General features: G+C 44.6%; 2 protein-coding genes across 7 annotated transcripts in view; one reads left to right on the top strand and one right to left on the bottom strand.

Annotated features, from left to right (window-relative positions):
- Window positions 1-8: 8 nt before the first annotated feature.
- Window positions 9-911, bottom strand: LOC135384893 (uncharacterized). The gene has a single exon (XM_064614075.1). It carries the CDS (start codon window positions 909-911, stop codon window positions 9-11), a length of 903 nt encoding a protein of 300 aa, XP_064470145.1.
- Window positions 912-3,275: 2,364 nt separating this feature from the next.
- LOC135383858 (alpha-(1,6)-fucosyltransferase-like) overlaps window positions 3,276-27,971 on the top strand; it is a 65,168-nt gene continuing 40,472 nt past the window's right edge. For 5 of the 6 annotated variants that reach the window (XM_064613162.1, XM_064613159.1, XM_064613160.1 and 2 more), the window contains exon 1: window positions 3,297-3,628. In XM_064613162.1, the coding sequence (XP_064469232.1) occupies window positions 3,624-3,628 (5 nt within the window). In that variant the 5' untranslated portion in view covers window positions 3,297-3,623. Of the gene's footprint in view, window positions 3,629-27,971 lie in introns of all 6 variants that reach the window. The other variant, XM_064613157.1, reaches the window with a different exon arrangement.

The raw sequence follows: 27,971 nt of genomic DNA, 5'->3' as shown, positions 1-27,971 counted from the left end.
GGGTTGCGTTAGCCAAAGGGCATCTTGACGAACTCGAAGAGCCCAAAGGGCGTGATGACAGCTGTCTTCGGGATGTCGGGAGGGTGCACCGGTATCTGATGGTATGCCTTAACGAGATCGAGAGTCGTGAAAACAGTGCATCCAGCCAGGTCAGCGGTGAAGTCATGTATATGGGGCAGAGGGTACTTGTCGGGAACGGTCTTGGTGTTAAGAGCCCGATAATCGCCGCACGGCCTCCAGTCACCGGGGTCGGTCTTAAGAACCATATGCAACGGCGACGCCCAGCTACTGGAGGACGGGCGGTTATGCCAAGTTCGAGCATATGCTGAAATTCCCGTTTGGCAATGGTGAGGCGGTCGCCATGCGGCCGACGGTAACGGGAAGACACCGGGGGACCCGTTGTGACGATGTGATGCGTGACACTGTTTGACGGGAGCCTTGAGGTTGCAGGGCTTGGTTATGTCAGGAAATTCGTCTAGGATGGCGTCATACGGTGAAGTGGGTCGCAGGGCACGGATGCCAAGCGGGGAGTGGAAGGAGGACGTGCCCTTCACCCGCAGAGACGTAGTATTGTCGAGAAGGGGCCGGTGGCGGACGTCCACAGACAGACTAAAGAAGGCCAAGAAGTCCGCGCCAAGAATAGGCTGCCAAACATCAGCGAGGACGAAAACCCAACGAAATGTTCTTCTGAAGCCCAGGTCAAGCGTGAGGGAACGTAGTCCGTAAGTTTTGATAGTGGTCCCATTGGCGGCTTGGAGGTTAGAGCCAGAGTGAGCACGGCGACGGTCAGCAGCAGAAGCCGGGATAACACTGATCTCCGCGCCAGTGTCGACAAGGAGGCGGTATCCCGCAATGCGATCGCGAAGGATGAAGAGACGGCTGGAAACAGGGCCAGGACTACTTGCCGTCATCAGGGATCGGCCCGTTGGTTTTCCTGCCACGCACAGGGCGGGATACAGTGCTGGGCACGATGGCGAAAGCGGTGGTGGTACCAGCAGAGACGAGCCCCCGTCTGGGTGGCATCTGGAGGTGTTGGGGCAGCGGGTGAAGGGGTGCGGCGCGATGAGGATCTCGAAGCAGAACGGCGACGCCTTGGGCGCTGGGAAGTAGTAAGGGACTGCAAGGCGTCCGTAAGTTGCTCCAATCGTTGTTCGAGCCGATCTAATCGCGAGGCTTGGGACGTCGTAGCCGCAGCAAGGGTTGGCGGCTCCAAGGGTTCAGACACCTCCATTCGCTTCAAGATGGCGGCCTTCAGAACGTCATAGGCGCGTTCAACAGGAACTGTAGTGAGCACGTCATCCAACTACGCCGCGATTTCTGGAGGGAGGCCAGCAAGGATGTGGAAATATTTTGACTGCTGCGATTGGATGTGCCGCAGATGAAATTGGGCCTCAACTTGCCGGAACCAGGAACGAGGGTTTTGTCGCCAAAAGCGAGGTAGGCGGAGGGGCGTAGCAGCCGTCGAGATCACAGGATCGTCTGCGCGCAAGGCACGGTACCCAGCCGATGGGCCAGTCATGGGAGACGGGACTGCCCCAGTGGGTGGATCCAATGGCTCAGAAGAGCGTAGGTCCAAACGCGGGTCACCAGAAATGTTGCAAAGGTGCCACGGGAGGAAGAGCCGACAACCAGCTAGTTCTGTGTCAGAACTGAAAGTGACTTATTCCAGGCGCTCGCGCTCGGGTCTGCTGAGCGCTCGTCGTCGCTCGCTCCAGCGAGCTGGGCGCTCGTCGTCTTTAGGCGGCGAAGATGCTACATGCACATTACAAACGCACCGTCTAATGTTAACACCAGGAACACATCGAAGCACCAGCATAGTCTTTGTGTGTGTGTGTTTTCAATCGGGTGTCGGCTGTCATCTTGCGAGCCGGGAATCGGCAGCAGTGATGGGTACCTAAGCACTACGTAGAAACTATCTCTAGGAATCCAATAATAACTAGTAGTTAAACTACATTTTTCTGTTTGTGTTGCTGTGCTCTGGTAACTGCGCGCTACAACTACTTTGCATTTTCTGGCTTCTGTCTCCAATCGGCTCCACAGCTCTCCCTGCGATTGTTTGAGATGAGCGAAATAAAATTTACACGCTCAGCGCATTGACGGCGTACGCGCTTCCTTTTTTTAGCCGGAGAAAAGGTACACGTGAGCAATACGTCGCTGGAAAAACGCTGCGATTGCTGTTTCTCGGCACCATACAGGGAGTTTTCACCTACATGGCAGTGACGTAGCATTCCCGTAAGCTCCTCCCACCGGTGGTCACTTTTCGTGCTAGCGGCATTGAAAGATGACAAAAAAGTGCGCTATTTTTCAAGGCGACAACCATAGTTTTCTTAAAAGAAAATGACGACAATCACGAAGTATCTTCGGGATAAAAGGAGGGTACGGACGCGACCGGATTTCAAAACACCAGTCAAGGCTTCGTTTTCGAGCATATGCTAGATAGTAACCTCGGCAGATGCGCCGACAAAGTGACTATACCACCTTGGCGGCCAAACGCGTCCGTTTGACGTCATATGAAAACACCCTATACAGATTCCTAATATACTCCTCGGGTTTAAAGTCAATATAAAAAAAGCTTCTAATGTAATTATGTGAGGCAATGAAAGTGCCTCAATAATTAAGCAAAAACAAAAATCGGGTGACTAACACACAGGGATCGCTCAATATTATCAAGCAGTTCTGTTTTACGTAGAGCGCATCGTCCTGTTTAAACCTTCTGTCTACTTTGGGCTGGGCACCCTGTATAATAACGCGTATAAAACGTAGTTAAACTACGTCCAAGCAATTACAAAGTAGTTCAACTATTGGTACTATGGCGTCGTTTAACGAGTAGCTACACTACACTTTCAGGAGGTAGTTAGTAGATGTAGTTAAACTACAAAAAGCAGTTACTGCCCATCTCTGGCCGGCAGTACGAGCAGTGAGAAGACGAGGGTAAAACGAAGCCGCTGCCCGTTGAAGAATTCGAACATTCAAGAATGACATACAACCCAAGCGCTGTCAACAGAAAGAAGATAAAACAACAGAGATAGAAGGCGATAAAACGTGCGGCTACACACGGCATCATATTATCGTTGTTTTTTTTTTTTTTTTTTTTTTTTCACATACCGTGTTTAACAACACGCTTAATCGCTTGTATCTCTGTTCGTTCGTTTTCTTTTTCCTGTTGACGGCCCGTGGGTTGGATTTCCTTCTTGAATGTTCGAATTCTTGCACTATTACAGATAGGTGGCGTTGCGGAGAAGTGTAAACTTTTATCTGTGTTTAACTGTTCCCAGTGCATGCGTACGTGTCGTCCCCCTGCATTGTGAATAGTCCGTGTATGCATGCATAGGTAGGTTCCCTACTTGAATATGCGGATACAAAATTTTAAAGAAAAAAAAAGACTTGTTTTCGATAATTGTGAAAAACGCAGCACGGATATTGACTATGCAAAAGGATGAAGAGGAAGATTCTAACAGCTTATGTTCAGCTTTCAGCGTACCCACGGATGCTGGTGCGTTCTTCTAAGTGTCGGATTTTACAGTTCAAGCAGTTCTAGCGCAGAATAGTCCGCGTTTATTCGAATAATACACACGTTGTGGCCATTTACTCAAGAAGCTGTGCTCAAGTCTGCCTATTGAATCATGAGGTAAGGCAAAACACGTTACTTTAATTGTACCTACATTGCCCCCAGGATGATTATAAGTGTGTTCGATGAAAAGCTGTACACAATCGGAAGTGTTGGTCTATGAATTTACCTACGAATCGTGTGACTGAATAACACTTGAAGCGTTTCATCAGGTAAACGTAAAAAAAAAGAAAAAGGAAAACGTAATTTTGCTCAAAAGTGACTGTTGCCGGAATATGTGCCATAACCTAGTTATTGCAACCGATTCGTTTGGAGTGCACACTTCACAGCTCTCATAAGCGGAAAGAATGACACTTGCATTAAAGGGATATCCAACTGCAACAACCCATTCCGTAACTGTGCAGGCTGCATTGCAAAAGGATTTTTTGTGCAGCATATAAGTTTAGGCACATACGCCGGGAACAGAGTTAGTAGTCAGTTGTGCAGTAAAATTACGGGATTTTTTCTTAGTGTAAAATACTATGCATATTTTATGATGCAAGGCTGTTCGCGATGTGTCCCCAGTTCGAGCTGCCTCAAACAATATTTCCACTATGTCACTACTGGTAGCTGCTTTTCGTGTTAAATTCGTATTAAATCCCTCGCAAATTGTGCCAAATGATTTCACATGCAAAGGGAAACGAAACGATAAATAATAAATGTGAAAGTGTCAATGGGTACAGAGTTTTAAGACAATTCTCTGGGAACAACCCGTATCCACCCCGGCTTGCATCCCTATTTAGGTAGTTTCAGTATCTTCTCTATCATGCTACCGTTTTCAGGATACTGTGACCCGCCCTACTTCCTTCGGAAAGGTTCGTACCGTATTCTACCGGTGACGGTAGGCGGGTTCGGATGATATAGCACGCTGATAAGTAGATGTTTCGTGTTTGAGCGTTGTAGGAGGAAATTATTTTCAAAAGAGTTTTATTTTCCCCCATATCATTGCCGCCCTTAGGGTTCATAGTAGAAGGCACTAAGTCCGCAAATCATTTCTGGAACTAACGTGGAAGTGACTCGTGTTTAACGTTTTGTAGCATCGGAAGCGCACCATATAGAGATGCGCTACTAGACGAAACAAGAGAGACGTTATCTAGAGACACACCGACGCGCTATCGGCAAGCTATCCCCAAGCTATCGCCAAGCGCTATCGCTAAACGCTAGCGCATCTGTGTGTCTCTATCTAACGCTTCTTGTGTTTAGTCTCGCAGCACTCTTTTCATCATGTTCGTGTACCAACAGGCCCAACTTTCTTCACGGTTCAAACGGAATGTTTGTTTATTTTGCGCACGAACACACTGATATACGTCGATGTAACCTGTACGTCTGTCTCCAACTCCAGTCTTTGTGCCATCATGTTCGATTTCTTTCTTTTTCTTTTTTAGTTTCAACATTAGCTTCCCCATTTTAGTATGTAATATCCGCACAGTAGAGCTGTCACTGAAGCCTCAGTCACAGCACAGGCTGTGTCTTTTCCTGCAGAAACTATGCTCTTTATTACATCGGCCAAATGAGTCGTGGGATCAAGACCGTATGATGTGAATTCGACCGCAAGTACAAAGAAAGCAGTTCCCGTCCCGTATAGAACGAGCAAAAGCGAAACAATAAGCATGCTTTGAATGGAGGTGTGAGATCAAGAGGGTAAATAATACACAGTCCAGCTTGTTGAAATGCCGTCAAGAAAAATTATAACAAGCACAAGGATGAAGCACGAGGAGAGTATATTAAATAGTTAAAAATAGTGGTATAGTAGTAATAGTAGTAGTATAGTATATTAAATAGTTACTCTGACTTCGTGCTTTGTGTTGTGTGACATGTGCTGATGGTGTGACTAGACTCACTGTGGTTACACCAGCACTATAGTCAGCCGCCTCTCTCCTGCTGGACTTTTCCCGTATCGTTGTGTCAGGAGTGTGCGTAAAACTGTTAAAAGCTGTATGTGAATGGAAACACCCAATACGTACGTGTCAGACGTGACAAATGTTAAGTTCACAAGGGCACAATTAAATGCAAGATGTGCGACCTAGCAATATGGTTCTGTTTTTATACTTGCGGTCGCAGTATGCACGAATACTTCCTACTTTGTAGCCGTCAAAAATGTACGAGGAAATGTACGTCACTAACTATAGGGAATGCAGAACGTAATACACATAGACTACGGTGGACTTCGTCCAGAGTAATGTGTAATGGGACCAACCCATCTCCATTCCATCAATCTCCAATCCCCATCTTTTTTACTTGATCTCCGAATTTTGCGGCATGTCAACAAAGCTCAGCTTTTTGGAAACCTGAACACTGGACTTCCTGTAGTAGTATGGCATGCCGGCTAATGCCGGAGAATCGGGTACTAGGAAATGAAGGGAATTACCCCAGAGTAGTAAGTACGCCAAAGCTATCTAAGGCACATTTAAAACACTGTTATTTTTACTTTTTTTTTACTTTGAAATGCTTTATTGGCTTGTAGTAGGAGGAGAGAAACATGCCGCCTAATCAGGCAGGCAGACCTCTCGGGTTCCTCCCAACGACTCTCCCCCCCCTCCCCTCAGGAGGGACACATGGAAATGGTCAGCCGGCGCTAAAGGAAAAGCCTCCCAGGAATGGCATAGCGGCGTTGTATCTCCTAAAGAGTCAATGATGAAATTTAGAATGAAGGAAGCACTGTTGAACGTTACTAACCGGGTGTGGCATACAACAAAAACAACTTGTTTTATTAATTTTAAATTGAGTGCTCCCGCGTCACAATAAACTCGCTTCATCTTGCTTGTTCGGTGACAACATAATGCTGAGCCCCACAGCCAGAACTGAAGTCGTACATTGTCCAGAAAGGTTACTAGTACTTTTAGGACTGGACGTTGGTGCATTTGACCATGTAGAAAGTCGTTTTGTTAGGGTTGGTCCGAACTACGCATAGCCACCAGATAGAGCCATTAAATTGCATGTGTCTGCTGGTGAAAGTCTCGAAATTCAAAATGATTCTCGTGATGTCCCAAAATAATACCGAATGGCAGATATCAGCATGAATTCCTTTGGAGAATGTCAAGTAGAATGAAGAGGCAGCGGGAAGACGTTGGGAAACTGACACTACTGACCTTCACTGTCTTCTACCTACGCTGCCTTCAGCAGTGGCCGTACTTATTCCAGAGAATCCTCCAGCCCTCCGTCCTCTGAGGTTGACCATCTGCTCCTCCACGCAGCCAACTGCAAGCTGACTTGGAACATCTGAACAGCCTTTTTCGACCATCTTTCGACCATCTTTCAGCTGCAGTACACGTACAAGGCCCTCTCCATCCATCCATCGCACCCATCCATCATACTTTTCATAATCCTTGCGCTCAGCCTCCGTGGTGGCATTACATATACACAAAGATCCGTGGTTCATTTGACTGTGCGTACATCCGAATCGTGCAGAATATACAGCAGCCTCCTCTCCCGATCAACCGGTCAACACCAATGAGCCAACCAGTCTGAAGACCCCTGCGACAATTTTTACCAATATGTTTGCGCTGGATGAAATGCGAAACAGGCGTAGAGTCTGTGTACAAACAACACATGAAGTACTTCGTGAATGTCGTGGCAAACACGCTGCTTCGTGTGCAAATCTCAAGTCATGGACAGATGGCATTGCATAAAGTAGCCGCAATCTATCAGAGGTGTGCAGCCATTGTAACAGAAGGAAAAGGGGAGCTGGATGAGTTCCCCGCCATCTTACACTCTGCGGCATATATTGGCCACGGAATCCAGAAAATGCGTGATCATGATTCAGACATACAAAACACTGCAGATCAGTTCGTTGTTTACAATGAGGAAAAACTTCGACACTGGAAACGTCACCGCAGAAATACCCATCGCGTCACCTCACCAAGTAGGGCAAATATTAAAGAGAAGAAACGAGCTGGAAGGTTACGGAAAGTATCGCGAGTAGTTTCTTTCGTCAATATATTTGGGAGCATTAATTCGGATTCGTCAGTGGCCCTGAGCTACATCAATTTCCTTTGTGTTGAGGACACATATATACTTTAATGCCTGCGCAGTTGAGGCGGAACGGCCGTTCAGCGCACTATGCGGCAGTGGCGCCACATACCCAGGGTTGTGATGATCATATCGCTGCGCTCGCTGGCGCGTGATGTTTGTGTCAAGCGTCGTCTGCCACCGCGCATACGCCGAGATATCTCGACGCGCCCCACGTCACTAAAACCGCGTGGAAAGATTCTCGTTGCCTGTACCTGGAGTCTCATTTTTCAGTTAGCAGAGCTGCATCGTTTAAATGCTTTTCAGGGGTGGAAGAATTGCACTTTTTCGCTGTAACTTGTGATTTGTGAGGTACACTGTGTGTGTCGGAAGATATAATACAGCATCAATTTCTGTGGCACCTTTAGTGCAATGTTCACACCATGGTTCGCACAGATGCCTTTTTGGTTTGTTTTTCTTTTTCTTTTTTTTTTGTACGGCGGTGCTGACCTGAATCATCTCATGTCATAAATGGAATAAAATCGGAACTTACTGTAGTCAGAGCTTGAGTGCCTCCCTCGAAATCTGCTTTGCAAAGAAGATCTTTGCGAGATCGCATTTGTCCGTGACAGTCATAGCATAATTTGTTAGGACTGGCCTGAAGAACTTCGTGCACAGCATGCTTAGTAAAAGCCTGTGATGCTCGGAAGCAGGGCACTTAAGTTCGTCGCGTCCTGCGAGGACATCCACCGTGTTAACAGTTTGCTGAAGTGGTGATTTTAACGTCCTACACCTACAGTTGAGGAATGTCTATATGAAGTCTTTCAGACCGAAGAGGACAAGCATTAAGCTATGGGACGGGTACAGGAGGCCGCCCCGGTCTTGGTGGTGAATTAGTCTGTCAGTTGGAACACAAGACTGTGGTTTCACAAACATAGCAAAGCGCAGGTCGCAGTCGAGGTTTCCTTTACGCGGCGCGCAAGGTACCCTCCAACCATTGACAAGGCTGCGTTGTCGGGAGTAGGAAGACGTCGTTGAGGGTTCGACAGACTTCGTTCGAGTGCTTGACAGGCCTGCTGTGGGAAACGACTTGATACGATTTCTTGGAGTGCTCCATGATGGAGCGTAACATCCGAGATGATGCTGTCGTCGTGCAGGACGTTACTGTTCGCAAACACTGAAATTATTCCTGTCACGAGAGCCTTTTCTATCCTTAGACAACAGTTCTGGCGTCGGTCTGGTCATTGCTTCCAGAAGATTTCCTGAGCCACCCAAAGAAACACTCGATTGAGTTGGACGACATTTTTCGTGTGAGGACAAACTTAAACGAACATTCCTCCAGAAGGCACCGTACACAGTTGACGTTCGACAGCGTGGTCAATACGAGGCCTTCATAAGTCTCTTGGCTTAGGAATTGCTTTTTTGTGCTTTCTTTCTTCATGATGTTCAGGTAGCTGAGGAAATCCTCTTCTAGCCAGCCAAGGCGCTCATCACCGATAACTCTTTGCGCTCAGGCTGATTCTGGTAGATATGTTGTGTACAGTTGCTCACGTCCATGAGCAGGAACCAGCGGTGAATGATTTCAATGAATTTTATGGTGGAAGCAACATTCGCAAAGCTGAGGTCACAGGCATGGCCAGCATGTTCTCAAAGACATTTTAGGGCTGCTGACACCGGTGTGGACAGAAGCTGGACAGCGCGTTTCACGTTCATTTTTTCCAAATTTGTTGGACAAACTTGTTTCTGTGTCAAGAATCGAACAGGCTTGACCGTACTGTTCTGTTGCATTTTGTACAGGTTCTTCCCGTGTACTGAGTAGAGATGCGAAGCCCCAGAAAAAACCCGGAAATTTCGGGAAAAAAAGTTATTTTCGGATTTCTTCCTCATCTCCGGAAAAATTGCCCAAAATTTCCAGGGGACAAAATTCAAAAATATAAATTATCGTGCCTTCAATGCGTTCCAACCCGCCAACAGTGCATTGGGAGCCTCTAATCCGTCAACAACCACCAACTTAGAGCTCCGTCTGGCTGCTCCAAGCGATCGCCGTCGCGTTCACATAATGTCGGAGTTCCGGTCGTAGTGGACGGGTTGTTCCAATTACCTATCGCTGAGTAGACAGCAGTCTCATGGGATGTTCTACTCTGCATTTATGCCTAAAGGGTGAACACTACTAAAGTTTCTAGCTCATTGTATGCTGTGGCTTGGCCGGCAGTGTTTCGACTCAGCAGTAACCGCGTTTGTTTCAATTCCTTGCAATTTTTCGGAAAACGCGAGCGATTCAAAATTTTCGGAAATTTTGCATCTCTACTCCTGAGGAGATCTGCCCGTCCTTTCCAAGATCACGTGCTAAGAACTGTGACCGGACGTTCTTCAAGAGGTGGCACTGGTCGAATGCTAGGAAGAATTTTCTTGCCGGGTCATTTGGATGATTGATGATGTGCGACAAATTCCCGCCGCACAGTAAGCGCATAGCAATGACATTGACCTTGTGGTTGTCCGTTGCGATGCGAACAACGTCGAACCCGACCTTTTCCACCTCTTGTAAAACTTGGAGAATAATCTCATGAAGCTGAGAGGCATATCAGCTCAGTTGCTTCGCGCTGTGTCATGGAAGCATTTGTTGATGTGAAACATGCAGGCAGTGGATGTGCTTTCAGGGTACAAAGAACACACCAAGCCTTATCCGAAAGGTTACAAGTGCATACTCTTGTACCTTGTGCCTTTCTGGCTTCTCCACTTTGGCAGAGGCGAACACGAATACGCATGCAAACATTATGGAAAACCTATTATTTGTCGCCAACAGAGGTGCACTTGATACCTCAAAATAAAGGAAGAGCATACAAAGTTCCCAATCTATAGTGACAGGCTTGCAAGCAGATGAGGGCATAGGTTGACACTGGACAGACATTGGCAGGCAGACGACGCTGCAGTCACACGAGAAACCGAAACATCACGCGCCAGATAACGGAGCGATATGATCATCATACTCCGTTGTATGAGGCGCCACTACAGTGGACGGTGGGTTCGCATGGGTTCCCCTTCGACTGGGCAGGCATTGAAGAGTATAGGAGGCTAGGACACAGCATTCCGGCATATGCTTAAGCATGCACTTATTACCACTTTATCCTTGCATACCGTAGCGGACATAATGCGTCTTACTCCCAATATCAAACCAGAACGAATATTCTCAGCAATTAATGAAGGTTTGAATATTACAAAGACTACACCATACTTAGTTATGGCAACCCCAAATACCTTGACGAGTTAGAACAACTTTATGCGTCCATAGGCGAAAGTAACATGTACATGTACTGGCGTCGCCACGCTTAACCGTAGTACGGGAGTGCGTGGCCTGCTTGCATGCCAGCGCCGCCTTGCGTCGATGCTTGGAGTGCAGACTCTAGGGCCATGGTACACGAGCACCACCTCTCGACGCGATGTGCTCGGGGGAATCGGTGCACAGGTGGGTCAAGCTGCTGTTAAATCAGCGTCAAACAGCGGAGGCTGCCATCTTGTGGAACGCGGTTGCCAGACCCGGAAACCCGAAGTTCGCCCGTTACGGCGGCACAAAACGTTGTTGTTTTTTTGTCATATTTGCTTAAACAAACGAATCTATTGAAAAATGATGCAGTAAACAGGTAAAAATTAGTAATAATTGTTGTCTTTCACATTCTTAGCGATTGTTGTAATGCTCGCATTTAATGCTTGCACAAGCTAGACTGACAGTTTCGGTTTCCTAGTTGTGAATTTTGGCGTGAAACATATGTCATATGCAGGCACATCTGGAACTACATGTTGAGTCAAAATCTTCCTGAAATGTTTTTGATATATTTGCAAAAGAGGGGGAGGATCGAACGTTAAACACTCCGCATTACAATACTGCTAAGGGTAAAACCTAATTGATAAAGGCAGACGTCCAAAGATCACGAAATGTGGACCACACCTCAATGGCATAATCCTGATGTAAAGCCTCCATGGACCAGAGGGGAAGGCATAGCAAAAAACGAAACAGAAGGCTTCTACCAAAATGTTACAGATCAATGACTTGATGCTTCCTCTTTTCCTCTATCATGATTATTTAAGCAACTCATTTCCAAGGTACAGCAGTGACGAACTCTCACAGCACACTGGTGAGTAGCCTGCCCTTTCCTGCACCAAAACGAGTAGCCTACACTAAGCGTATATTGGTATGATGGTTGACCACAGTGGGAACAGCATACTTCTGCGTATGGAAAGCAGTCTCAATATAGCTTATCCCTCCTTATTGGAGAAAATGTTCACTGTGATGAGCATATATATATATATAGATAAAGCGCATACGTTGCTTTGCAACCATCTGTCACCTGCGCATTTTAGATCTTCGCATAGAGACAACGCTTTGGCAGTGCACAAGTGACGATATTTTACTGAAGGCACAGTGCACGTCATTTCAAAGTTCCTTGGAACGACGTGCCATTCAGACATATAGGTAACGGTCATGGTACATGACAGAGCTCAGGCCAGATATGTTGTACACGCCCATATATAAATAAATTTTACTTCAAAGCAATAAGTCCAGCAAAGTAATGGGGCTACGTGTGCACAGATTTTGTGTATGCAATGACGGTGTTCCACATTTCACTTCTATCAAGCATGAAGCGTTTGTGTGGAAAACGAAACAAGCATATTGGTGGGTGAATATGAATTTTGCAGATATTAGTAATGTGTAGCACAAACCATTTACTCATCTTTTACTGCTGCACAGATTTCTTAATTGCATGCAAGCCTCGACTCATGTGAAAGTGAAGCAAACAAATTTTGTTAAGAAATCTGTTATCAGTGATCTACAGCAAAGCAAACTTCATTTGTGCATATGCTTTGTGAACATGCTTTGTGAACGTAATCACTGTTTCACATCTTACATCTAATATAGTTAAAAACAATAAAACCCTCAGCGCAGGAAAAGACGAGAACGGAACACAAAAAAGACGAGGACACCACACTGAACTGCCAACCAAAACATTTTTATTTTGTGAAACGAGGTCTTAAATACATAAGAACCCTCCTCTCACCTTTATTCCCTTTCGTGTTGGACGTCCTGTTTACACCACCATCTCTCGGACACACAACAGTTATCATTAAGTGGCCAACATGAATGCTGATACGTTTTGGGAAAGATAAACACAGGTGTTACTGACACAGTTACTACCTGCTTTTTTGATCTCATGCACCTCTAGAAAGAGAAGACTACCTTGGTTTTTACACCTGGACAACATTTTTTTTTAAATTCTGCCTGACATCCCACACATGTCAATAAGTGGTCGCCCAACGCACTAGCTCTATTAGAGGTATTAATTGAACGTGCTTTTAAACGAATATTTATGCACCTTGATGATTGCCCGATATATACCTTATCAACCTTTAGTGGTATAGAGTAAACTATACGAATATGGCATTCTGCAAATATCTTCCCGTCGTCACCAACCAGGCCAAGTTTTAACCGTTTTTCATGTTAGATCTAGTCAATCAGGCTTTCTGTTAATTCATATGAGTCACCAACCAATCCATTTTCATGTTACGTCAATATGCTTTCATATGTGGAGAACTGAAAGGTATATGCTACGTGTGAATACGAATGTCAGCAGACTGGACGGTGGAAAAGGTATTTTATGATAGAACTGAACACACAGCGTCCAGCCTACCACTATCATACACTGTGTGTTATTATTCCACAACTCAGTCGCAAAAATATTTGCAGTTACGAATAGCGGTTGAAACAATTTCCACCGGCAGACCTTCGCAACATAGTTTTGAAGGTCATTGCAAGAGAAAATTGTTTCATGAAGCACTTGTGATAGAAAACATTCTTCACTTGCGAAAACGAAGCTGCCTACTTCAAGCACTGTCGGTCATTGGCAACCACAAAACATAATCTGCGCACTAACGAAGAAGTGTTTCAGCCAACATGCGCAGGACGACGTGTATAAATGTACAAATTTAGTCACTTCTTCGCACAATGTCGTCGTAGAATTACGCTAGGCACCTTCTTCTACATCATCAAAGCAGCCTCATCCTGCTGGCGAGCATCAAAATATTTAACGAATATCAGAGTCCACAGACACAACTGGACAGAACGCACAGGGTCGTATGTCCGCAGTGATTGGAAATACCGTGAACACATCCACGCACACATCCATTCAGGAGCGACGGCAGCCATAACTCACACTGGATTGGATACGAATTCAAGTGGCTATTTTGAGAAATAGCATGCTCGGTGCACATTGTTTGCAGATAATGTCTACTTCGGTACAAATCTAGGCGGCAGATTTTGCGATGTTGGCAACGACCGTCCCACAAGATGGCGATTCCCGTTGTTTTACGCTGGGAATGGGCCGAAATACATGGCAAGATGGCGAATTTGACCCATCTGTCGGTGCAACAGGATGGATCACCTGCTGTACAGCGTCACCTAACGCTGTCGCCCAACAGGCACACCAACAGCGCGTGTGCGTTATCTACCAATGTTTATGTAAATGCTGGTTTGCGGAAAGTCTTCAGGGGGAGAATATTATGAAGCTTAATCTTCGATATCCTTGCGCCAGAAGACTCCAAACTCCAAACAATATTATGAAACAATAATCAATAATAGGCTTATGCACACACTGTAGGCTCACCCATGTTTGCTCTGAGCGTTCTGTTCACTATGATATGCGCTATCACAATTATTTATTATGTGTCATGCTTCATGCTTTGCAGTGGCATGTTATCTCAGTGTCGCACGATCAAGCTTCACTTCATTGCCGGAGCGCGCCTTGTGGGAGAGAGTTGCGCCCGCAGAGTAGGTAACTGAGTAGGCGATTCGTGGGCGTGCTTGCCGAGTCCCCGTCGAGAGGGGGCACTCGTGTACCTGGGCCCCAGAGTCTCCACTCCAGCTCGCCCCCGCATCGACGCAAGGCGGCGCTAGCATCCAAGCAGGCCACGCGCTCCAGCGCTACGGTTAAGCGTGGCGACGCCTGTATATCAGTTGGGTAGTCATTCAGCACCTAGCTCAGTTCATGAGCAAAGATCTTGCTGTTCTTTGTTATGGCAGCATCTATGAAACGCTTGAAGAGACTCCCGCGAGGGGTCTTTCACTGGCAGGAACGTTTTTCGGTTTGTGCATTTTTGCTAAGTATATGCCCAAAGAATTAAGTGAAGCAGTAATCACTGACATAAATGTCATTGCGCAACATATTCGCGAGACGTTGACAGCTAAGGTTATCACCGGTTCATTTCTTCCAAGAAGTTTGATTGTATTTGTTCAAGTGTTTAGGAACAGGGCGGTTGACACCATTTATTCCCGTATAGAAGATATTGGATATTGGATATTGGACAAATGCAATTGCATTTTTTCAAATGGATCACATTATTTGTAAATTATTTGTGTAATTTTCAATCCATCGAGACTAGCTCAACTTACAAGCCAAGCATGACATGAACGGGATTTTAACACACACGGAAGAGGTGATCGTCAATTTCAACGATTCAGGAACCGAAGCATCAGTAATTAATTACAAAAAATTTTATTCATTAAAATGAGCACAGGTGTTAAGTGCAAAAGCACACTGGAACAGAACAAACAATTACTCTACAAATAATCATTACAAAACTACTCAACTCAACAAATTAGTCTACGAAACACCATCGAAGAGATGGACGGATTTTGCACACGATACCATAAGTAGTCCCAAGCAGCACAGTGTACTGAAAGTCAAGTGCAACAGGGGTGGACGGATATGTGGAACGCCTTGAATAGACTCGTGAAACTAAACAACATTGATAAGACACATACCGACCACCCCCATTTCACTCGACTTTCAGTACATTGTGCTGCGTGGGGTGGGAGGACGTGATAAAAAAATGTGGATGTGAAAAAGAAGAGCTTCGAAACGATTCCAGTATCGCTGCATTTCGATATGTCATAGGCATGGCCCTATTGGGATATATAGGATAAATCACAGTTGGACGTACAAGAAATGTACGCCATATCTACATTCGTTACCAAAATATCTGCACAAGAAGATTGAAAGGACCACTGGGATTGATGGTGGAATTTTTTAGATCAGCTAACGAGGAATTGAAGTAGTCGACGCCAGACGTAATCGGAATCATTGTAAACGGCGTTCCATTTATCAAGAAAGCAGTCAGATCAAATCACCATATACAAGCAGTGTATATCGCACGATTCATTATGGATTTGTTGAAATAACACCTTTCTATTGACACGGAAAGTACTAAAAAGTAAAAAAAAAAATCTTATTACGTGATGTATTCCACTATTACGGCTGTGCAATTATTTCCGCCTACCACTTAGTGCAGTCACTTGGATCAATGATGTCAAATGAGCAGAAGTTTAATATTGTTGTACAACATCTGATATATCGTCACTTATTGAAACTCAATGACCATATCAACCGTGGTGGACCACCGGACGATTTTCACCTTTCTTGTACGCCCTTCAAGAATGTATATACAAAAAAAAAGGAAACATCAGTAAGGGACTGTGCAAGCTTTGGCAACTAAATGCTAGTTGGTAAAGTGCTAAAAATACGGCAAAGTCACACCACCTGTGGTAATCAACGCCGGAGTCAAGCGACGCATCATAAGAAACTACTATATGATGCATTCTCAATTCATCACACGAGACAAAGACAGCAAACGACAACTTCGGAGTTTGAAATAGGACAATTGTACTTTATCAAAATAAACAAGTGTATAATTGATAGAATAAGCGTAGATTCTTTTGTCATCATATAGTCACTATACCACATTGTGCGCATCGTATCGAAAACAGACGGCAAAGATGGATTTCAAATGTGTTCAGCATGGTACGGGTAGAGTGAGAACAATGATTATGTCCAATTGCTGACTGGAAACGTCGAATATTCCGCACTAAGTGCAAGAATTCTCTCTACATCGTCTCGAAATGTAATGGTCGAGTCAGAGAGTCAGTTTTTTAGCCAGCTACCTCCGCAACCGTCCATAAACTCCCTCTCCTGTCACCAACAGAGCACAGAAGCATTGTCTTTACAACTTCAATGCCCGAAAGGATAGAATTGACGGGGAAGAATCGGTACAGAAACTGTAGATATGTCATTGAAATTCGGAGGCATGGTACATTGATTTATTTGTTTACGCATAAAGTATCACTTATCTTTTGCAGAAACTTTTCACATTTTGTGATTTAATTCATTAGCATATTTCTCAGCCCGCTGAACTAGCTCAAAAAACCACTTCGCTCTGGCAGAATGTTCCACAGAAATCTCTTGCTCTTTTCTTCTTGGGCAATGACAAATCCATAATTGGAAGAATGTCTATAACCTCTTTGTCAACATATGTTGAAAGGAGCCCACTGCCGAATCGCGCGATGCAAATGACACCAAGTACAGCTAGCGAACACTGATTTCACAAGCACGATGTGCGGGCGCAGTCTACAATTGTAATCATACTATCCTCGTGACTTAGTTGTAGCTTAGTTGTAGAGAGTGTTTTTTTTTTTTTTTTTTCAGAATACGCAAGGCTTTAGCTAGCTGAACGATACTTGACGACAAACGAAGGTTTCGAGAAGTATTTCGCCATGACATAGAACTTAATTGATAGCTTATGATAGGGATCAAGAGTTTGATATTTTCTATATACACTACAACACAACGTGGATTCTCCACGCCATGGAGATTGTTAATTACGAATATTTTTCTGCAGAAATTTACTTCACCAGTTATTCGAGTTGAAGAAAGGATAATATGCGTGACGCGCGTACGTGAAGGCACCCGACGTCGAAAACGTTTTGGGAACACGCCAGGACGTTTCCCGGCGCTAATTAACGACGCTCCTGAAACCCAACGCGATTCCGCGACCGAGCGTTCACGTGATAACCCGAAGCCTATGCGAGCGTGTTGCTTGTTTCGGACATATTCTTCTCCATTGCCTACACTACCAACCTTCCCGAACCGTACTCTCCGAATCCCTTAATAGGGCATACCAGCTCTCCGTCCTAATGTATTTCCTATGGAACAGGTTTTACGCCTTTTCTCCGTAACCACCGCACAGATTTTAACGCGGATGGTTTCACTATAAACAGGAAGACGAGATGAATTAAATAACGGGACAGAATTCTGATACATGTCGTATGGATTTTGAAAAAAATACACATTTTTTCTCGTCCCTCTTTGAACAGGTTTTTATTAAACCTCTATAGCCATTTTGGAAAGCTTCTCATTTAATTTCTCTCGAAATATTTCAGGAGTCGATAGACGCCAAATTTATATGTCTATCATTTTTCGTTTTTATAATAAAGCATGAAATATGAGTACACATACACACCGACTGAAAGCCGAGTGAACCATGTCACTCTGTGTCGCCATCTGCAGGCGCACAAGAAAAACCGCGCGGACCGTATCCATCCGCAGAACAACCGGTGCGCATGCGCAGCATAGTGCTGGCTAGTATGGGTGGTGGATGACATCATGCTGGTTCCTGCATCCTCTTTCTCTCTCTCATTACTTTCATGGCCCACTGTCTTAGGGCATGACCTTGGAGACCAGTACAAAAGGTTGCTTAGCTGCTGGTAAAGGGATTATCCTCTGAGCCTGCATAGTCGTGGCCCTTTCTTTTCGCTAAGAGTGCACACCTCAGTTAGTTCCGAACTTCTGAAGTTTTCGGGAGGGCCTCGATATTCCCAGTTGTGAAATCCACGATCTCGAAATTCGCGGGGTATAAGAAAAACAAAATCGTCGTGGAAGAAATGGTCCCTGGTTGTGTGGACGGAAAAAGTGGTCCCGCAAGCACCTGCGCTGCCTAAAATACATGGGCGCAGTTGAAGATAGCCGATGAAGCACATCACAGCCGACCAAGTGTTCTCATTCGCTGTCCTGACTTGAAATTCCATTCAATTGGCAACATAAAATCGATATAATTCACTGCACTAGTTCGCTAGTGATATCGTCCTCTCGATGCTAGTATTTCTCTACAGTTGGCCAGACAAGGGTTTTACAGTTGTCCCCTGAATCTTTTCTGTGTCGATGTTTATGTACAATGAAAGCCGTACACCCAATTATTCATTGTTTCATGGCCCGTACAACTCCACTTCTGCTGAAGATACGGTTCATCGACGTCGAAAGTATGAGAGAACAACTGCAAAGTCTGTGTCTGACCAACAATAGGAAAATACGATACAGGAGGTACGATGTGCGATATAGGAGCACCACCCAGTGAGCATCGTCCAAAGATGTCATTTATTTGTTTGACTGATTTATTTGTCAAAATGTTTATTATTTGACATCAATTATTACTTGAAAACAGGTTGGGGACTAGGGATGAATGACATGTATGGCATGCTTATGTGTCAGAATGTGTGTTATGTGTGTACGTAAGGCATGTGTCGGAGCCGGTAAACCTATCAAGTTGTCGAACGGGCTAGGGTGAACAACGCGGCCCTTGGACCGCTTTCTGGATGCGAAAAAGTGGGTTAGCATAAGGAATGTGTTTACGAGCAAGCGGATTACACAGAGATAAATGTTCCTTAGGAATTCAACAAATAATGAAGGCGAATCATAGCACTTGATCGTGGTCCGTTTCATCAGTTGTTCACAATGATGCTCCTGTATTTTTCGGCGCACGAAACCCGAGGGACTATTATTTCCACCCACGCAATGAGGAACTGTCTTTTTCGGAACCCAAATTCATGCTCGCGAAGCAAGGAAAACCAACGACAATGCTCGATTGCTTCGTACTATGATATGCCGTGGTTAAAAGTCCGACATCACTATTTACCACAAAAACTCACGAAATTTCGATGTCTGTCCAAGTCATTTTAGCGAACGAAAGCCACATTTTAGCGGCTTAGGCTTAGCATAGCGGACGCGACGGAACAGCACGTTGGATAGTTTATTATCAGGTTAGTACAAGTTCGGTGTTTGCATTTTCATCTTCAGGTTAGTCTAAGTGCGCTTTGGCAGTTTTGCATTTTATAGCAGCAACTGTACATTTTATAGCCAGATAACATTTAGACAGGAGTTTATTTTTCAAAGGGGATTTCGATCACTTTATTTTGAGGTACACCCAATTTGTCGATATCGGTTCCCGGGATTTTCCAACTTTCGACACTGCTTGCTGGTTGCGCGTGGGATGACCCAAAACCTTTACCCGTCTGGCTTTGCACCGCGGACAACGGGAGGCCTACTGACGAAGAAAAGGAAAAGCTTGGGGTCACCGGGGACTCTCCGCTGAACTAGTGACTCTACGCTGAACGAAAGGTCTAGTGTAATGCGAAGTACCCTGTGAAAACCAAGGAGCGTCTAAAAATATAGTACTGAAGCTTCCGGGTAATAATCAGCGCGTTATGAGACGGAATTTGTGCTCCGAGACCTTCTCGCGCGTCAAGTTTCTTTCATTTTATTATGTTCATTTATACAAAAAGACGGAGTTCAAGGGGGTTTAGGAGCTTCCTCCTTCTCTCTCTTTTTTTTTTTTTTTTTTGAATAGCTGTTGCTAACTGCAGTGCATCTATTTAGGCTGATTGAGTGTAATTATTAAGTCTATCAAAAGGCCGAAAATCATAGCGCCGAACTATCAGAAGGCCGAATGCCAAAAGACCGAAAATGGAAAGGCCAAAGAGACACAGGGTGAACACCCCAGTGAATGACCACTGAATGGGATGGTGTAAATTATGAAAAAGTTTTGTGGCTCTTGTATTAGAAATCAAATAACTGGAATGCATAGCATTTGGTGCTCGTAAATAGACTAGCCAGGGAAGATAAAAAAAAAAACAATAATCTGCAACATGTTTACCACGAAAAGAAGGTGTCTGGTGGGTGAATGGCATGCCACTGAATGAACTGTAGGGGAGATGGTGTTTCTCTGCATTTGTGAGTTCCCGAACGTGATTTGAACAGGTAACCGTCTGAATCGCTTGCTCTACAAAATCAACTTGTTATAGAGATCCTATGCAAGATCTGCAGGTCTTTTTGCTGGTTTTCTTTTTTTTTTAGTTCGCCTGCAACTTTCTGTACCGTTCTGTTTGAAGAACTGTGTAATGACCATGCTGGTCCCCTGACGCGGGGAACACATATTTGATTTCTTCCAGAATAGAAATTCGCTTCTCCCAGGTCATTCACTCAGTTGCTCACCCTATCGAAAGGCGGATCAATTAGGTGCGGTTTTGAGTCAGAGTTGATGATAGGGAACTAGTTCTAGGAATGTCCTAGGTTGAAGCTGCTGTTGAAAATGGGATGAGAATGGGAAATGTCATCGAAGAGCTCATAAGTTTTCGTGTTAGCGTATTGCCATTGTGTACAATAAACACATACAATAACACAGTGGTTCGTACGTTTCCTCCCCCCCCCCCAAGTGATCGAAAGCACTTATTAACGCGAAGTTCGACGAAATAATTTATTTGCTGTATTAATTCTCGAGAAGTTTATCCTACTTAATTTGTATACCTAATTTTTAATCGCACTTGGAATAACAGTTTTCGTATCTTGGGTCCCTTATTTTTCGGCCTTTCGATAATTCGGTTTTCTGACTTTTCGGCCTTCCGATAGCTCGGTTTTCTGAATTTTCGGCCGTATGACTGTTCGGCGTTTTTATTTTTCAGCCTTTTGAGTTTCGGCCTTCTGATAATTCTGCCTTATGACTGTCGGCCTTATGAACGCCACCCTACGTATCCTAAAACGTTATTTTGGTATGAATAAAAGACATAATATGTAGGTAAATTGTGCCTAATTATAGCTGTATTCTAGGGTTTGGGGTGCAAGCGGATGCAGGAAAAAATACTTTTTACCAGTTTTTCCGGAACCCAGTGTAAGACGGGGAAGGAACCCGGAAAACAGGTCCCCTCAAAAATGCATCTCACAAAGATTGCTTTGTGGCTGCTCTTTTATTGGTTTGCGCTTGCTCGCAACACAGTTTTTAATACCGTGTACACAATGCATTCACTAAAGTGCGGATAATTTTGCACTAAAAGCCCCTGAAATATAGTTGCAACTATGAACTGAAATCTAGATAGCTGATGAAGCACATCATAGCCGACCGAGTGTTATCATTCGCTATGCGGATTTGTTGTAATTGGGAGACCTAGGGTTTTTCTTTTTTTTTTTTTCATATGTTAATGAAAAATTAAATCTACATTCCATTCAATGAGCAACATAAAATCGATATAATTCGCTGCATTGGTTCGCTAGCGATATCGTTCGCTGGATGCTAGTATTTCTCTACTGTTGGTCAATCACAGGTTTTACAGTTGTCCCCTGGGTAGTTTCATTTTAAATCGAACAACGGATGAAAGTCGTATTTTTTAATTCGCCCAGAAAAAATATGTTAGAGGACAGCTCAAACGAAGCAAATCGCACCACGTGCGACGCTCGTGCGTGGGGTAGTTTCCGCGAGGAAGAGGAGGAAAGTCTGAGGCTGCTTGAGCGCGCTTTCTTCTGGACCGACTTTGACGGGATCTAGCACCGCTGATTTTATGCCTAGGAACTGAAGGTTTTTTGTGATTATAGGCTGCATCATAGGCACTGTCGACAGCCACCCACAGAACTCTGAGGGACACACATTTTCTGTTAAAAAATGCCAAACTTGGCGTAAACGTTCAAAAAGGCTAAATTTTGTTACCAATTTGCTTCATGACGGAACGTCTGAGGACATCGAGTTTAGCGTCATTCGATAGGACGTTGAAAGACCTTTCCTGCTGTATAAAGTTCATTTTGTCAGTCTAATGCTTTCTGTGTTATTAGCTTGAGAATCGCACATGGTAGGCGAAAATTGACAATGTTGCATCTCAATTTTCTCAAAAATGCCATCTTCGATTTCCTTGATTATTTTTGAAAAGGTGGCGTCATGTCTCTACTTTAGACGCCAAGTGAGACAATCTTTTATTTTTACCCGAGAGACGCGCAGCGATTTTTTTTGTCAGGCAGGGTCCACGAGGCAGGGCCCATCTACGAGCACGTGACCTTCAACCTCCTCTTTGCTACAGGTCTCCCGCTAACGGGGAAATGAATGACCACACTGCGTGAGCTTGTTGGAGTGTCCCCAGAGCATCACTTTGCGTTTACCCAATGGTCTCCCAGTTCCGTCAGGCTCATTCAAACCGCGAGAAAGTACATGAGTTGCCTGTGCGCCCTTGACGAGAAGCCCCAGTCCTCGAACATACCGACAAAGTAGTGAGAAGAAACGAAGCGCTTCGTAAAGATCTTTATACAGTGGTAACATCGTAGCTTTTGTTTCAGGTTGCCACCAGTCCCCCGGGCAGTGTGAAAGTCACATCCTTTTGATTGGTAAAAGAACGTTGTGGAATTTTCGCAAAACGTAAAATGTGCCCATTGCGAGACCCCTGCAGGTGATGGATGCAACCATTGGATTAGCATCACCCGATAGGTTTAGATATGACCTTTCACATGATATAAAGTGACTGGGTTCAAGCGCATGGATACCAAACGGATTACTGAAGACCACACCGAGGGTTTAAAGGTACTGTAAAGCAGTAGACAAGCATGGTATGCCGGCGATGTGACTAGAGACTTTGTTGCTTCTAAATACCATATGCGGAACCATACGACCGACAACGCGCTATAAATATTTTTAATTTGCCATGAAAGATGCGGCGTAGTGGAGCGGTGCGACGCCTGGTGTCAAACAACCCCTTGTAGAGCGGACAACACTGAAAATTGGTATTACACACTATGACATCGGAACTTCGTTATTTTAGTAACCATATTATTAGTTTTCCTGTTTACCTACGCATTCTGAAACCCCTGTTAACAGTTTAACCTGTTAACCCCTGTTTTTGCTAAGTAACCCAGTGCTGGCCGCTGTTCGATGGGGGCTCTCCCTACTTCTCTGCTGCGCCTGCGCGCTCCTTTTGTTCGCGGCCTCTTTCGAACGAACAAACTCTCTCTGTGAACCTCTGTGAACAAACAAGTCCCGACGCTGTCTGGCTTCTTGAACGTCTGACACATTTTTTTCAACGGCTCAGCATTTCATTTCAGTTCGCTTATCCGTTTATCATCAGATGTGGATCGTTGTGTGGATTGCAGGGGCGAATTTTATGGTGGATTGTGGTGGATTGTTATGTCGGGCCCAGTGTTATACGCATGCAATGTGGTTGCATGCCATGTGTGTCACAAGTACGGATTCATTCCGAATACCTAGTACAGTGTTGCCCGTAATCTTTAATTGTAATTTTCTAATTAACTGCACCGTCGATTGGAATGAAACTTGCACAGTTTTTGTCCTGGTGTCTTGGACTATCGAATAGCCACACTAAATGACATTTGATCGGTGCTGCTTTACAGTACCTTTAAGGTACCTACGGCTACCGGAAGCGAGGGAGTTTAGTTGTGCGTTGTTCTGTCGGAAATTTTGATTCCCAAGGTGGCACTGACACAGCTCGTAGAGGGCGAACGTGCTATACTTGAGAGCAGCAACATACTCTCATCACAGCGGTCTTACGGGCTTTGTATATAGTACTCGTCGTGGTTCCGAAATAACGCTACGGGGCATAAAACTAATTAAAGGTAGGATGCACAGCTTCGGAAGTATCACTTATTGCGCCCAAGCTAAGAGACGGCTGCAACCAGGCGGCCACAAATTTGTATTCTCACGTGTTGTAACTTTCTGTCCCCTGTGGCCGTAGTTCTGCCTTCCTACTATTAACTCGCACGACAGCCTCATAGCGTGCGTATGTGCACTGCCTCAAGCACATGTGCGGGAGAATAGTGAATATGCGCACGTGCATACGTACACGTCGTGCGTGCGACTCCCATGAAAGTGCGTAATAGCAAGACGAAATTATTGCCCACGAAAGTAATGCCCTGCGTCTCCAAAGGACAAAATAAACATACGTACCATAAGTGCAAAATAAGTACAGAATGCAACATCTGGGCAAGAAATTACAAAGCAAAGGCTAAGAAGCAAAGCGCGCTCGTAGACATAAAAGGAGTGCCTTTGTGTGGAAAAACCGCTCCACGGAAAGGTAGCACAGAGTCTCAATCAAAAAGAGAAAAGGTACCTACCTTACCAGCAGGGCAAAGTACAGGCATAATTCTGCCCCTGTGGAATAAATCGTGAAAAATATTCTGGGGTTTTAGAAATAATTAAGATCGAACATGCAAAATTTTCGCGTACCACTCGTGGTTTTGCGATACCAGGCGGACGAAAGATGCGCTTGAACCCAGTCACTTTTTATCATGTGAATGGTCCTGTAAAGCTTTCAGATGATACTAATCCAATGGTGGCAGCCATGATCTGCAGGGGTCTCGCAATTGGCACATTTTACGTTTTTCGAAACTTCCACAACGTTCTTTTACCAATGAAAAGGATGTGACTTTCACACTGCCTGGGGGACTGGCAGCAACCTGAAACAAAAGCTACGATGTTACCACTACCGATCTTTACGAAGCGCTTCGTTTCTTCTCACTACTTTGTCGGTATATGTTCGCGGACTGGGGATTCTCGTCAAGGGCGCACAGGCAACTCATGTACTCTCCCACGGTTTGAATGAGCCTGACGGAACTGGGAGACCATTGGGTAAACGTAAAGTAATGCTCTGGGGATACTACAACAAGCTCACGCAGAGTGGTCATTCATTAGTCCATCAGCGGGAGACCTGTAGCAAAGAAGAGGTTGAACGTCGCGTCCTCGTGGATGGGGCGCGCTAGGCTGCAGTCTCGCGGACCATGTCTGACCAAAAAAATCGCTGCGCGTCTCTCAAGTAAAAACAAAAGATTGTATCACTTGGGGTCTAAAGTAGAGACATGACGCCACCTTTTCAAAAATAATCAAGGAAATCGAAGATGGCATTTTTGAGAAAATTGAGATGCAACATTGGTAATTTTCGCCTACCATGTGCGATTCTCAAGCTAATAACACGGAAAGCACTGGACTGAGAAAAATGAACTTTATACAGCATGAAAGCTCTTTCAACGTCCTATCGAATGGCACTAAACTCGATGTCTTCAGACGTTCTGTCATGAAGCAAATTGTTAACAAAGTTTGGCCTTTTTGAACGTTTACGCCAAGTTTGGCATTTTTTAACAGAAAATCTGTGGCCCTCAGAGTTCTGTGGGTGGCTGTCGACAGTGTCTATGGTGGAGCCTATAATCACAAAAAACTTCCAGTTTCTAGGCATAAAATCAGCCGTGCTAGATCCCGTCAAAGTCGGTCCAGAAGAAAGCGCGCTCAAGCAGCCTCAGACTATCCTCCTCTCCCATGCGGAAACTACTCCACGCACGAGCGTCGCACGTGGCGCGATTTGCGTCGTTTGAGCTGTCATCTAACATATATTTTTTCTCTGCGAAATAAAAAATACGACTTTCACACGTTGTTCGATTTAAAATGCAACTACCCCCCCCCCCTGCATCTTTTCTGTGTCGATGTTTATGGGTTATAGAAGCTCTACATCCACTTATTCAGTTGTTTCGTTGCCCTTGCAACTCCGTCTCTGCTTCTGCTGAAAATACGGTTCATCAGAAAGCATTACGGAACAACTGCAACATCATTGTCTGACCAACAAGAGCAAAAAAAAAAAAACTATATATGAAAATACTAGTATGCCGTTGAGTGGGGAAGTGCGTCCGACGACATCCACGTTTAGCGAGCGTGAAGTCAGAGCATCAGGATAGTTTACATATGCGCTTCATTTCATTGGTATGAATACAGAAGGTAATGTGTCATTGGTGCTCAGTATTCTGTAGTACAGTATTCTGTAGTATTCTGTAGTACGCGGCTACCATTTTTCTAACATATATGCCAGAAATACGTAGAAGGTATCAGGACCTTGGAAAACCACCAGTGATGAATCACCTCGTGTCATAGTCAAGATTTCTTTGTTGTTGGAGAATAGCTTTCTAATCTTTCCGCGTTGTCTGTACTCAGCAAACTAAAATAGAGAGAGAGGAATAGAAAGAACAGATGTATTGCTCACAATGCAAGCGGTGCAGCGGGTGTAACCGCATTTATGTTCCTCGCTCTATGGTTTTACTATTCATTAAGATGAATGTTAATTTAAAAAGTCCCGTTTAAATTAATTTAAACGAAACGAAACCCATTTAAACAAATAATGTGGGCGAATGACATCACTTGATCGGCTATGATCGGTTTCCTCATCTGTTCAAAACAGCACTCCTGTAATTTTCGGCGCACAGGACCCCGCGGGGCTAATTTTTCCGCGCACGCAACCAGGGACCATTTTTTCGGGAACCCAGCGAGGTGACGGCCTCCGAAAATCCGGCCTCTCGGGCGATCTTTGATTATATGAAATGACTTCTCTGTGATCATTCCTTCAGTTGTCAATTGACTAGCGCTCAGATTCATCTCTGGAAACCCCTATTTTGTAATTCCATCTGTGTCTGTGTTGCCCTACAAGAATAATGATTTACCTAAAATATGCATAAATTTGGCTCAGTGTCCAGTTCTTCAGCTTTTTCCACGACCGAATTTCACGGTTTCAAGTTTGGATTGAATTAGCTGGCACATCAGCATCCAACACAACGAACTCTGGAGGAAAAAAATTACGGTTCCGAAGTTTTTACAAAAAAAAAGCATATACTTTCTTGTCTCATGTGAAATATGAGGAGGTCGGAACTGCACTGTTTCCTACACTGAAACAAGAACCACTTATGTTGTTAAGTGACCATTATTATTTTTTTTTTACTCTGTCTTTTTATTTTTTTCGTTCTTCGTGGCGTCCAGGAAAAAAAAAAGAACAGTCTCAGTTGGAAATATCGCGACTCCCGCTGCGACGCCTCGCCGCTCGACCTTTCCGTATCTTCCTTGGGTGCTTTCCTGTGCGTCGACCCGAAGCCTTTATCCCCCTTCACCTACTTTGTACGGTTTGGTAAACCAAGACGCCAAGCCGAGACAAATGGAAATTCCCTGTCACTGGGGATTGTCCACTCACATTATTTTTCTGGGCTTGTATAATGTGAAAGAAAAAGGGGGAACATGTGGGAAATGAGTCCTCAAAATATATTACTGGAGTGTCCGGGTAATAATAAGCAGTCTATTTTGCGACAGAAATTTAAAGTATCTTGCACCAACGCCTTGAAAATGAATTCAGACATACTTATATACTGATACTGATAATACTTACTTACCAGAAAATACATACCGAAATGTTATTTTCGCATGAATAATACAGGTATTATCAAGGTAAATTGCGTGTAAGCGAACCGGTAGAGATGTAGGAAGGGAGTTGCCTCAGGACGGAAGCCGCCGATATTTCGAACAGAGACTGTTCTTCTTGTGGACACCATCCTCATCATTGGTATGGTATTTAAAGGGTTAGGTGTGACGTGTTTAAAGGTGTTGTTGTCCCACAATTCGCATGAACCTTTAAACACGTCACACCTAAGTAGTAATGACTGGACTCTCATAGTGCACAACGCTCAACTGTCCTCAA

Source organism: Ornithodoros turicata, chromosome 2, assembly GCF_037126465.1.
Source record: "Ornithodoros turicata isolate Travis chromosome 2, ASM3712646v1, whole genome shotgun sequence".
Taxonomy (NCBI): Eukaryota; Metazoa; Arthropoda; class Arachnida; order Ixodida; family Argasidae; genus Ornithodoros; species Ornithodoros turicata.
The sequence above is the reverse complement of the archived record's forward strand: the minus strand, read 5'-3'. Positions and strand labels throughout refer to the sequence as shown.

What these genes read in the sequence shown, in the direction of transcription:
- LOC135384893 (XM_064614075.1), bottom strand. Translation starts at nt 911, where the DNA reads ATGACGGCAAGTAGTCCTGGCCCTGTTTCCAGCCGTCTCTTCATCCTT.